The 13,398-nt window shown below is 42.4% G+C and overlaps 1 protein-coding gene across 1 annotated transcript in view; it reads left to right on the top strand.

Moving 5' to 3' along the window:
• The window catches only part of LOC120048055 (ankyrin repeat domain-containing protein 50-like), a 39,797-nt gene that overhangs the window by 11,581 nt on the left and 14,818 nt on the right, over positions 1–13,398 (top strand). Inside the window, exon 3 of the mRNA XM_038993745.1 lies at positions 9,973–10,208. Within this exon, the coding sequence (XP_038849673.1) occupies positions 9,973–10,208 (236 nt within the window). The remainder of the gene's footprint in view (positions 1–9,972; positions 10,209–13,398) is intronic.

Below are 13,398 nucleotides of genomic sequence, written 5' to 3'. Positions count from 1 at the left end.
GTAGATTGCAACTCCGCCCACTTTGGCAGTTCTATCTTGTTGGAACATGTTATGGTTAGGGATGGAAATTTCAGGATTTTTGGTGGCCTTCCTAAGCCAGGATTCAGACACTGCTAGGACACCCGCGTTGGCGGAGTATGCTAAAGCAGTGAATAAAACAAAATTAGGGAGGAGGCTTCTAATGTTAACATGCATGAAACCAAGGATTTTACAGTTACAGAAGTAAACAAATGAGATCGCCTGGGGAATGGGAGTGATGCTGGGGGCTGCCGGGCCTGGGTTAACCTCTACATCACCAGAGACCAGATGAGGAGTAGGATAAGAGTACGGCTAAAGGCTATAAGAAGTGGTCGCCTAGTGCATTCGGAACAGAGAGTAAAAGGAGCAGATTTCTGGGTGCGGAAGAATAGATTCAAGGCGTGATGTACAGACAAGGGTATGGTAGGATGTGAGTACAGTGGAGGTAAACCTAGGCATTGAGTGACGATGAGAGAGGTTTTGTCTCTAGAGACACCATTTAAGCCAGGTGACGTCACCGCATGTGTGGGGGGTGGAGCAAAAGGGCTAGCTAACTGATATTGAGCATGGCTGGAGGCTCTTCAGTGAAATAAGACAAAAATCACTAACCAATACAGCAATAGACAAGGCATATTGACATTAGGGAGAGGCATGTGTAGCCGAGTGATCAGAGCTTGCGGTAGGAATCCGGAGATGTGGTAGAGAAAAAGCAGTCCGATACGCTCTGGGTTGATATCGCGCTGTGCAGACTGGCAGGAATTGACCTGGCTGAGGCTGGCTGATGTCCGCGTTAACGGTAAATACCGCTAGCAGTGGCTAACTGACTAGTAGCTAGTTAGCTGGCTAGCTTCTGATGGGGGTTCTGGTTCTAAAGTATAAAAAAAATAGCAGATCCATGCCACATTGGGTGAACAGTTTCATTTCATTCATATAACGTCTTCGTATCTCAAAATCATTGTCATGTGGTTAATAAAAATTATATCCAAATCTAAATGAAAATGGTTAACCTAAATAGTAACTTTTATTGCCATTGCCAACTATGTAGAAATACCCTATAAAGCCAAAAAATAAAAACATTGCAGCCTGCAGATAGAAAATATCCTGATAAAAATGAATATCCTATAAATCACATTTCCTATCATGGCCTGTCTGCAACTAACTTGAAACGTATCAACTATTAACTTGGGTCTGGCCTGAAGCTTGCACTAGCAAACTTGCAACATTGTATAAAATATTCTGGGCCTTCAGAGTTTCCCGCTCCAATGAGCTCAGGACAAACACAGCTGTAGGCTAATTTGCTCAAAGGATAAGTAGTAATTAGGTATCCCTATTTTATGTTGTTCCCACTGGATCAGAGCATGACATTTTTTCCTTTGACGCTGAGTGGTTATCGAAATATGGAAAGATTCTTCAAAAACATTGAAGAACTATTGGAAATCTCAATGGATGTTAAAACAGACTTTGTTTGCTTGCTGTTTGAGGTGAAGAAAACATTACTTTGAGAAGCTCCACAGCTCATTAGTAGTGGTGCGTTAAGCCAAATCAGAAATACTATTAGATTCCAAAATGGGCACATTTATATTCCTACATTTGCGCGCAGGCCAGGTAGCCTATGAACCTACTTCTATGCATAATCAGGTGCGCGTCCTTACTCAACATCGACAGGCGCACATTAATATGGAGTTGGTCCCCCTTTGCTGCTATAATAGTCTCCACTCTTCTGGGAAGGCTTTCCACTAGATGTTGGAACATTGCTGCAGGGGCTTGATGTCGGGCACTGATGATGGGCGATTAGGCCTGGCTCGCAGTCGGCCTTCCAATTCATCCCAAAAGTGTTCGATGGGGTTGAGATCAGGGCTGTGCAGGCCAGTCAAGTTCTTCCACACCAATCTCGACAAACCATTTCTGTATGGACCTCATTTTGTGCACAGGGCATTATCATGCTGAAACAGGACAGGGCCTTCCCCAAATTTGGAAGCACAGAATCGTCTAGAACATCATTGTATGCTGCAGCTTTAAGATTTCCTTTCACTGGAATTAAGGGGCCCGAACCATGAAAACAGCCCCAGGCCATTATTCCTCCTACACCAAACTTTACACCCGCCAAACCCAGTTTCGTCTGCCAGACTGCCAGATGGTGAAGTGTGATTCAACACTCCAGAGAACGCGTTTCCACTGCTCCAGAGTCAAATGGCTTTACATCACTCACGCCCATGCTTGGCATTGCGCATGGTGATCTTAGGCTTGTGTGCGGCTGCTCGGTCATGGAAACCCATTTCATTAAGCTCCCGACGAACAGTTCTTGTGCTGATGTTTTACGCGCTTCAGCACTTGGCAGTCCCGTTCTGTGAGCTTGTGTGGCCTACCACTTCGCGCCTGAATCGTTGTTGCTCCTAGACGTTTCCACTTCAAAATAATAGCACTTACAGTTGACCGGGGCAGCTCTAGCAGGGCAGAAATTTGACAAACTGACTTGTTGGAAAGGTGGCGTCCTATGACGGTGTCACATTGAAAGTCACTGAGCTCTTCAGTACGGGCCATTCTACTGCCAATGTTTGTCTATGGAGATTGCATGGCTGTTTGCTCGATTTTATACATCTGTCAGCAACAGATGTGGCTGAAATAGTTGAATACACTCATTTGAAGGGGTGTCCACATACTTTTGTATATATAGTGTATTTAATGGGGAATTGATGGACACTAACAATCAAATGCAAACAATTCACACAATGAAGTTATGAAACAATGAATGTGCACAAATTGGCGGGAGAGAGTGCAGTCTGGAGAGAGATGTGCATTGTGCATCTTAGACACACGCCCTTTCTTCTTGTACTGTGCCATCCCTGCGGCCACGGCAATGGATTATTTCACAGAGATGGGCACGAATAAGACAGGTGTCTCGTGTGCCATATATATATATTAATTAAATAAAACATTTCTCATATATATACACACACTACCCCATAATGACAAAGCGAAAGCAGGTTTTTAGACATTTTTGCAATTGTATAATAAAAATAAAAAACTGAAATACCTTATTTACATAAGTATTCAGACCGTTTGCTATGAGACTCGAAATTGAGCTCAGGTGCATCCTGTTTCCATTGATCATCTTTGAGATGTTTCTACAACTTGATTGGAGTCCACCTGTGGTAAATTCCATTGATTGGGCATGATTTGGAAAGGCACACAGCTGTCTATATTAGGTCCCACAGTTGACAGTGCATGTCAGAGCAAAGCCACGAGGTCGAAGGAATTGTCCGTAGAGCTCAGAGACAGGATTGTGTCGATGCACAGATCTGGGGAAGGGTACCAAAAAAATTCTGCAGCATTGAATGTCCCCAAGAACACATTGGCCTCCATCATTTTTAAATGGAAGAAGTTTGGAACCACCAAGACTCTTCCTAGAGCTGGCCACCCTGCCAAACTGAGCAATTGGGGGAGAAGGGCCTTGGTCAGGGAGGTGACCAAGAACCCAATGGTCATGCTGAAAGAGCTCCAGTTCCTCTGTGGAGATGGGAGAACCTACCAGAAGGACAACCATCTCTGCAGCACTCCACCAATTAGGCCTTTATGCTAGAGTGGCCAGACGGAAGCCACTCCTCAGTAAAAGGCACATGACAGCTCGCTTGGAGTTTGCCAAAAGGCACCTAAAGACTCTCAGACCATGAGAAACAAGATTCTTTGGTCTGAATCCCAAGGGGTGGTGGTGGAAAAAGTACCCAAATGTCATGTTTGAATAAAAGTATACATACCTTAATAGAAAGTTACTCAAGTAAAAGTGAAAGTCACCCAGTAAAATCCTACTTGAGTAAAAGTCTAAAAGTATTGGGTTGTAAATATACTAAAGTATCAAAAGTAAAAGTATAAATCATTTCAAATTCCTTATATTAAGCAAAGCAGACAGCACCATTTTCTTGTTTTAAACATTTCTGGATAGCCAGGGGAACACTCCAACACTCAGACATCATTTACAAAAGATGCATTTGTGTTTAGTGAGTCTGCCAGATCAGAGGCAGTAGGGATGACCATGTGTTCTCTTGATAAGTGCACGAATTGGATCATTTTCCTGTCCTGCTAAGCATTCAACATGTAATGAGTACTTTTGGTTGTCAGGGAAAATGTATCTAGTAAAAAGTACATCATTTTCTTTTGGAATGTAGTGAAGTAAGTGTACAAGTTGTCAAAAATATAAATAGTAAAGTAAAGATACCCCCAAAAACTACTTCAGTTGTACTTCATTTTTTTTTTACTTAAGTGCTTTACACTACTGCGTAACATCTGGAGGAAACCTGGCACCATCCCTACGGTGAAGCATGGTGGTGGCAGCATCATGCTGTGGGGATGTCTTCAGTGGAAGGATCTGGGAGACTACATTTACATATTTTTTTCTTCTTCATTTTAGTCATTTAGCAGACACTTTTATCCAGAGCAACTTACATGAGCAATTAGGGTTAAGTGCCTTGCACAAAGGCACATCGGCGGATTTTTCACCTAGTCGGCTCAGGGATTCAAACCAGAGACCTTTCAGGTTACTGGCCCAATGCTCTTACCCGCTAGGCTACCCACACAGTCCAGTCAGGATCGAGGGAAAGATGAACAGAGCAAAGTACAGAAAGATCCTTGATGAAAACTTGCTCCCTAGCACTCAGGAACTCAGACTGGGGCATAAATTCACCTTCCAACAGGACATCGACCCTAAGCACACAGCCAAGACAACGCAGGAGTGGCTTCGGGACAAGTCCTTGTGTGGCCCAGCCAAAGCCCGGACTTGAACCCGATCGAACATCTCAGGAGAGACCTGAAAATAGCTTTGCAGCAACACTCCCCATCCAACCTGACAAAGGTTGAGAGGATCTGCAGAGAAAAATGTGAGAAACTCACCAAATACAGGTGTGCCGAACTTGTAACTTCATACCCAAGAAGACTTGAGGCTGTAATCACTGCCAAAGGTGCTTGAACAAAGTACTAAGGAAATGGTCTGAATAATTATGAAAAATTTGATATTCCATTTTTTATTTTTAATACATTTGGAACATTTAAAAAAAAAAAAAAAAACTGTTTTTGCTTTGTCATAATGGGGTAGTGTGCAGATTGATGAGGGGAAAATACTATTTAATCAATTTTAGAATAAGGCTGTAGCGTAATAAAATGTGGAAAAGTAAAGTGGTCTGAATTCTTTCTGAATGCACTGTGTGTGTATATATATAGTGCTGCTTAAAAGTATGTGAATCCTACAGGGCTGGTCATTATTTTGCTATAAAATATTAAAATAAACATTAAATCCTTATCCAAACCCCAATTCGTAATACATTCCAAGTAAATGACAGAAACTATTTTTTAAATACATTTTCATTGTTTATTTAACAAAATAGGTTTATTTAACAGAAACTCAGATTTGATATGTTCAAAAAATGTGAACCCCTTCAGTCAATAGCTTGTGGCACCACCATTTAGCAGCGATAATTTAGAGTAAATGTCTCCTATAGCCAGCATTCGGTCTCTGACAAATGTTTTGAGGGATTTTTGCCTACTCCTCCTTATAGAACTCAGCCAATTGAGGTTTGAGGGGTGTCTCGCATGAACTGCCCTCTTCAGGTCCAGCCACAGCATCTTGATTGGATTTAGGTCAGGACTTTGACTTGGCCAATCCAAAACTTCTTTCTCCAGAGACGTTCCTTGGTAGATTTGCTTGACAGCTTTGGGTCGTTGTCTTGTTGGAAAACCTTATTTTCAGCCCAGCTTTAGCTCCTTGACTGATGGCATGACGTTCTGTTCAAGAATATCCTGGTATACCTCAGAATTCATGGTTCCCTTAATGATGTGGAGTCATCCAGGTCCAGAGGAGGAAAAGCAGCTGAGATCTTGATATTCCCACCACCATGCTTGACTGTTATTTTGGTGGTAGGCAGTGTTAGGCAGTGTTGGGTAGGCAGTGTTGGGTTTTCGCCAAACATAGCGATGTTGATTGTGACCAAAAAGGTCAGTTTTGGACTCATCGGTCCAGAGAATGGACTTCCAGAAACCTTCAGGTTTCTCCAGGTAGTCTCTGGCAAAGTTAAAATGGGCAGTTTGGTTCTTTTTTGACAGCAGAGGCTTTTTCCTAGCAACCCTCCCATGAATAGCATTTAGATTCACTGTTCTTATTGTTGAAGCACAGTTACCGGAGATGCAGCAAGGGAGGTCTGCAAATCTCTAGATGTTATGTTTGGGTTGGCTTTTACCTGATTTACTATTGTTCTTGAGGCTCTTGGGGATATTTTGGAAGGGTGTCCACTTCTAGGCTGAGTTGCTGTCATTGTAAATGCTCTCCATTTTCCATTTGTAAAAAGTGGACTGATGGAGCTCAAATCTTTTTGAGATGATTTTATAGCCTTCCCCAGACTGATGTGACCTCACTACCCTCGTCCTGATGTCCTCTGAGATCTGCTTTCCTCTCGGCATGGTGTGCTTTGCATTCACCTTGATGGGTAGCGCCAAACTGACCAGGTTTCTTATCTCTATTTATCAGAGTCCCGCCCAAACTCTTTCCTAATGATCGCTCCTTTGATTGGTTCATTATTTACCCACCTGATTCTACTTACCTACTTGATTTAACCAATGCATCTTGGGGTTCACATATTTTTGCACCTACACTAATGATTTTTTAATTGAGTACGTTTTGGTTTTTGACCTAGAACTACACAGCTGATTCACTAATCATCAAGCTTTGATCATTTGAATCAGTGGTGTAGTGTTAGCGCAAAAACCAAAACGTGAACCACTTGGGGTCCTGAGGATCGAGTTTGGGAAACGCTGCTCTACACCAACGTATGGTATTGGTAAATATAAACCTCTTATGTCAGATCAAAAAGACTGGTTATGATTAAATGAAGATTTCATGGTTAAAACAAAACAAATATGTAATTGCTCAAGGGGTTCATATACTTTCAAGCAGCACTGTGTGTGTATATATATATATATATATATATATATATATATATATATATATATATATTAGATCATTAGAAATAAATAGTTACATCAGTAGATAACGTGGCTAATAGGCTAGTTTATGACTGACTTGTGATCATTGCCCTTGCTAGTTGAATTGTATGGACATTAGTTTGTTTTCTTTCCAAAATATTGAGTCATTGAAACTGGATCACGAATGGCTGGAGGCAGCTGTGATTTACAACCTGATAGCAATATTTGTTGAACTACCAAAACATTTATTGGTGAATTATGAGTCATGCATTGTACTGCATCCATCTATTCTGCAAACAATGCCTAACTCTACGCCATGGAATGCTGTGTCAAAGAGAACCTAATTTTAAAACCTCATAAAGTTGGTTTTGTAGCATAAACTGGGAATTGTATATTTTGGGCTGATATGATTGTCTGTTTGTTTCATATCTACAAAGTAGTTAAAATGCTCTCAGTTCCACTTTAAGGTATACATTAATAATATGCATTTTCCAAATTGGGGGCTGGTTGCTTTTTCTCGGTCTACCCCCCTGATGGGGCATGAGTCAACTGTTGTCATGCAATCTTTTTCTGCTAAGCTCTCCTGACTCTGCAAAGAAGCTGAGCAGGCTAAATGGACTCTCTAAAGGAAGAAATACAGGTGTGTAACGGTCGTCGTATGAAGAAGGTGTGGACCAAAGCGCAGCGTGGGAAGTGTTCATGGTATTTATTTTAAAAAACTGAACACTGAGACAAAATAACAAAATGTAACAACACGAAACAGTTCTGTCTGGTGAAGACACAAAAACAAAAAACAACTACCCACAAAAACCATGTGGGAAAAAGATACCTAAGTATGGTTCTCAATCAGAGACAACGATAGACAGCTGCCTCTGATTGAGAACCACACCCGGCCAAACAACAAACAAATACAAAACATAGAAAATGAACATAGAATGCCCACCCAAATCACACCCTGACCAAACCAAAATAGAGACATAAAAAGGTCTCTATGGTCAGGGCATGACAAGGTGTTCCATTCAAATTGATTCTCCTAATGAAGAGTCGTTCGGTTTCCACTGTGGCACTGTGGAATGCTAGTAGCTATTGCTTTTCAATGGGGACTCTGCAGTGAGTCGTTGACTCACCTGCAGCTCTACTCCATTAATAGAATGGTGTCATGGCCGGACATGTATATTGGACTTGAGCCAGTCTCCTGCGCCATTGCATGACGGGGGAAATTTCAGGCTCAGCGCCCACTCCATAAAAGCGACTCAGTAAATTTGTAAGACGCGGGCACGGTGCCCAGTGCTGCCTGTCGGCCCAGACATATTCACTAAACATTACAGTGAAACCCACTTTGCACAATGTGGCCGGGCCGTGGAAGATGGGGACCGCAGCATAACAGATGGCTGGAGCATTAGGCTCGTTTCACGTTCTCTTTCTTTCTCAAAATGATAATGGCCCTCAGCGATTGGCATATTTTGAGGATGGAATACAAAAGCCCCAAATAGTTGGTGTTAAGGTCTGAGGGACAGGATGCGTCACAAATACACTCATCATTCGCTGAGGTACTTAGGAAGGTAGTATGGCACCCATCCCATTGTTGTGTTCATTTCAAGCCCCTGTCCCCTTCCTGCAGGAAAGTCAGTTGTCAACAGTTCTGAAAGCAGTTGATTTTTAGGGAAAGAATGGCTCTTTGTCTCGTAACAAGGCCTGCATTGCTGTCACTGTGAATTTGTTTGTCTCTGCAGTAGTTTGGAGCACACAAACTCTGCAGATGGACATTCCTTTTGGCTGGTTTCCCTGCCTGTACTGCAGATTCGATGTGGGGCTGCAGTCGTCAGAAAGAGCAATCAGCCATTTTTCTCAGAGATGGTGCGATGTAATGATTGAGCTTGCAGGTTGATGACTGCGCATTACCCTCCCTTTCTTGCACTTGAGAAAATGAGCTGCTGGAAAATAGAGGATTGGAGGGCAGGTTTGGCTGAAAAAGTGTTTGCTGAGCCGTTGGAATTGCATTCTGACTTAAAGTAACATTTAAAACGCCCTAATTTGGGGATCAGCGAGGGCATGCATAACTAAGGGCTGTTTTAGCGGTGGTGGGAAATTACAACAGCAAAATAACAGTTTCAACATAGGAATCAGGTTGGGGTAGCAGCTCTGTACACAGGCACTAAAGTCTTGCCAGCACAAACATGTGGTTGGAAAATAACGGGAACAAATACAGGGCTGGCATCATGGCATTTATGCACGTAGTCATACTAGGCATTATCATTCCAGCAAATGGGATCTTCAATTTTCCCTTTGGCTTGCACGCTTATGTGATGTCAATACAGCATTTAAACACTTTGGGTTTGTGAGTATAGCTGAGTGTTGGTTGTTTAATGCTGTACATTATTCACAGTGCATCCAGGCTGTTTTAATGGGTGTGTGTAGGCTCAAATACTGACATGGATTTGTAACGACTCTCAAATGATTTCCCTGACTATTTCAGACAGTTGTCGTCCATGTAAGCATGGCTTGTCTTCATTTGATTCATGTGGACCTGCTCGGTCTGTTTTCAATTGAAATTCAGTTATTTTCTCTCACATTTTCTCTCAGCAGTCGGCTAATAAATAATCTAGAAGATTGAGTTTATATGCAGTGTTATACAGTCTATATGCAGTGTTATACAGTCTATATGCAGTGTTATACAGTCTATATGCAGTGTTATACAGTCTATATGCAGTGATATCTGTACTGCAGATTTCAATTCCCTAAAGAGGTTTCAGTTTTAGAGATTGCGTTTGCACTGCGAAGGCCTGTCAAGAGCCTGAAAGCTAAACTGTGGATGGAGAGAAAGTTTCTAAGATACAATCAAACGTTTGCTACAGACTGACATTAAATCAATTTTTGTTGTAGGTGGACTTTCATCCTCACCTCTCCTCAACAGTATCAACTTGCCGTGGGAAGCGTTAGGTGCACAGAGAGATTTCTAAATCGTTCCTCTTCTATGTTGCCCTACAGGTGTGTTCTCCTCCCACTCTTGAGCGCCAAGCCGCCTCAGCAGGCCCTCTTCCTCCTGGTAGACTCTATTGACGAAGGCTGTCAGCTGGGTGAGGGGGAACAGAGGTCTTCAGGCTCAGACACCCCCAGAACCATCGCTGAGCTTCTGGCCAGCCACCATGAGTTCTTCCCACCCTGGCTCCTCCTCATCTGCTCAGCACGCCGACAGAACAAGGCCATCACCAAACTGTTCACAGGTCTGAGTACATTTGTTTGGGTACCTTTCGGGTCGGGTGATAGGGTTTTCATTTCTTTTGGGATCCATATGGTGAGGCTTATATACAGCAGTTGGTATATGTTGTTTAGTATATCCACGTAATGAGTCGTTTTTCACCAAATGGAAAGATGTATCGCAGAACACATTTTACTTCTCTTTAGACAACACACATTGCCACACAAACAAACAATTAACGCGAATGTCGCATCGTGTTCTGACACTAGTCTGCCACTTGTGGCTCCTTGAAGAATAAAACTTCCTCTTAACTGCTTTTGTTTGCATACATTAAGCATATGTTTCTCAAGAGATATATGGATTTCCTTTGGGTTTTCTGTAAGGCAATAATAGTAAAAGCCTTTTCAGTTATATTTAAACTCTTACTGAGCAGGTTATGCCATTTTCTTCTGGAGTACAGATTATTCTATTCCGTGTCGTGATAAATGTCAGCCTTTTCGGCAGCTATTAAACAAAGCACATGTCATGCTGTGCTTCCAGCCACGTCGGCTCAGCGAATGCTAATTCCATATAGATTTTAACATCATGAAATGCTAAAAAGATTAGGTCCTGCCACAGAACGCCTAAATATCACGGTGTCTTGCGAAAACGACTACTGCTCTATGTGCCATGACAAGCCGAACTAGCGGCCATTATCGAGCTGTCAGAATACCAGCCCACTATTGGGTGATGAGCAGAGAGGCTGGCGTAACATTAATCGAACCAGTAAGAGAGTGTGGGTGTAATACCCGCCGCAGAGCCTGCACTGTTGTGTCCCCTTTAGCTCTTCAAACACTATGTGGGGGATTCGGATGCCCTCCTGTTGCTGCTTGAAACATCATGTAAAACCCTATTTAAAACAGCCCCGTTTATTCTGTGCTCTATTCAGAAAGTGGTTGCCAATTGCAATTAGGGTTTCTGCTGAATAGAATTCCTATGCTACGCTAGTTTAGGTATTACTGCCTGTGGGCAGGGTTAACGCAGGGAAGCTGGCAGTTCTGAACAAGACGATATACTGATTCATATTCTGCCACATAACTACAAATGTTAGTAAGATGGGCAGACAACTCAAGAAATGTCTAGAGAGATTCAATCATATGTGCTGTATGAAAACACATTTTTTTGAGCACAGTCAAGGACTTTTGGAATCGTGAAAGGACAGGGTTCTGGAAGCCTGCCTGAAGCTCTTCTATGGCAGTGTTTTGTTTTGTACGTCGATAACATGAGCAGGAATTTGAGAGAGGATTCTTAAATCAATATTTTGACCCTTGTGTGGACCAGCCATGCCAATTCCGATGGACATAAGATAGATATGAAATTGAAATGTAAGCATTGCATCGAGACAATCGAACGTAACAGTTGCTGGAAGGTCTGCAGAGGCATTCAGTTCCCATTACACCAGTGACCTGGACCCCCTGCCTAACAGTATTGATCTAACCGAACATAGCGGCCGATGAATCGTAGCTCTGTCATGTCTCCTTGCCGTACTGTCCTTAGCCCACAGAACACACAGCTGCATTGCACACATTGACATGAGTGGAAGGCTTTGTCTGATTTGCATACGATTTTAAACGTTTCGGCTATTCCGTTCATCATGAGCGGAAAGGTATCAGAAATTTGTGATTGCCCCCATCCGTAGATCCGTATTTGTGGATTTCATGAGACATCAATTGTTGGGGATGGAATTACTGCTGGTATATGCCACCAATGTAAATCCTTCATGATGATCCTTATCAGAAAGCATTATCAGCAAGTTGCTTCCTGATAATTAATAGTGATATTAATGATTACTGGTATTTTTACTTACAGGCTTCTCTGTGCTTAAACAGACAGCCCTGTCTTTTGGTTGTTTTGATATGGTTTTATTGAGAGGAAGATTCACCATGGAGCAATCGGATAAATAACAGTTATCTCTTGTGTTTTCTGTTTGACTCCCCTCCTCTCAATCCCTTTAGTTGTCACTTTGATAAGGGCCAAGCCCATGTCATAGCTTACTGTCACTTTAAACGCCAGACAGTATAATAAAAATAGCGAGATACGTTTTACCTGTCTGTTGCAGATGGAAAATGAACATGTCAACATGTGTTTTGAAATGCTGCTAGCTGTTGTATCAGTCACAGAATCAAAAGTCTACACACCCGATAAATTGGCTTGTGCTTCTGAGAAATAGGTTTAGCATTCACAGAAAGCAAAACTCAAGAGTTTCTTGATGTAGTCAAGCCATTCATTTTGGTTTAGTCTGTGTTCAGTGTCCTGTGTTTTCCACACCATCAGCAACCGTTCAGCTCTGCAGCCTCCCACACACATGCACGCTTACTTGATCGTCCATTAGACACACCCACTTATTTTAACCGCTGTGCGAATACTCACAATTCCCGTAGGGCTTGATGAAAATAGACCACAAGACTTAGGGTATCAAATTGAGTCCAAGCGTACACTAAAAATAGTCCTCTGTATTGTTTACGAGGCCAGTTTGTGTTGGCAGAGTACTGCCAGGGTGCAGAGTCACGCTCTCTGCAAAGCGACCGCATACGCCTATTGAAAATAACACGTTTGTCCTGAGTGGAGGAGGTGTTTGTAGCCCAGTACACGCTGTTTTGTGGTTGTGGGAACTTTGCGGTCGCATGAATATAGTGAAGATTGAGTTTGGAGAACGACTTCTGACCAAAAGGTCATTGGGTAGGCCACCATTCAGCTCAAATGGTCCTGGAGAATATTTTGGATGGTATCCCTAAAAATGTTCCCATGGAAATTGACTCATTTTATCTCAAAATATTTTTGGGGAAGTGTCTGTCTCTCTGTCTCTCTCTCTCTGTCTCTGTCTCTGTCTCTCTCTCTCTGTCTCTCTCTATCTCTCTCACTCTCTCTGATTTGTCTTGAAGGTTAACATGGTCAGGATTTAAGCTGAAAGAGCTTCTTCCCGGACTGTCTGATTGCCTTACTATGTTTGCCCTGCACTCTTTCTAAACAGTGGACAGTGAAACATTGTAGTCTTGACTGAAAATGACTGACTAATCATGTGAAAACTCATTCGGAATGCATGATGAAGCCCTGTCTTGTCTCCCTGTCAGAGTACAGTAGAACTGTAGTGATGGATACCATCTGCCCAATAAAGTTTTCAGTGGAGTATTGGCTGACACACACAGTATGGTGTTCTCTTTTTGGCCATGTATAGC

This window comes from Salvelinus namaycush, chromosome 5 (assembly GCF_016432855.1).
Source record: "Salvelinus namaycush isolate Seneca chromosome 5, SaNama_1.0, whole genome shotgun sequence".
Taxonomy (NCBI): Eukaryota; Metazoa; Chordata; class Actinopteri; order Salmoniformes; family Salmonidae; genus Salvelinus; species Salvelinus namaycush.
The sequence above is the reverse complement of the archived record's forward strand: the minus strand, read 5'-3'. Positions and strand labels throughout refer to the sequence as shown.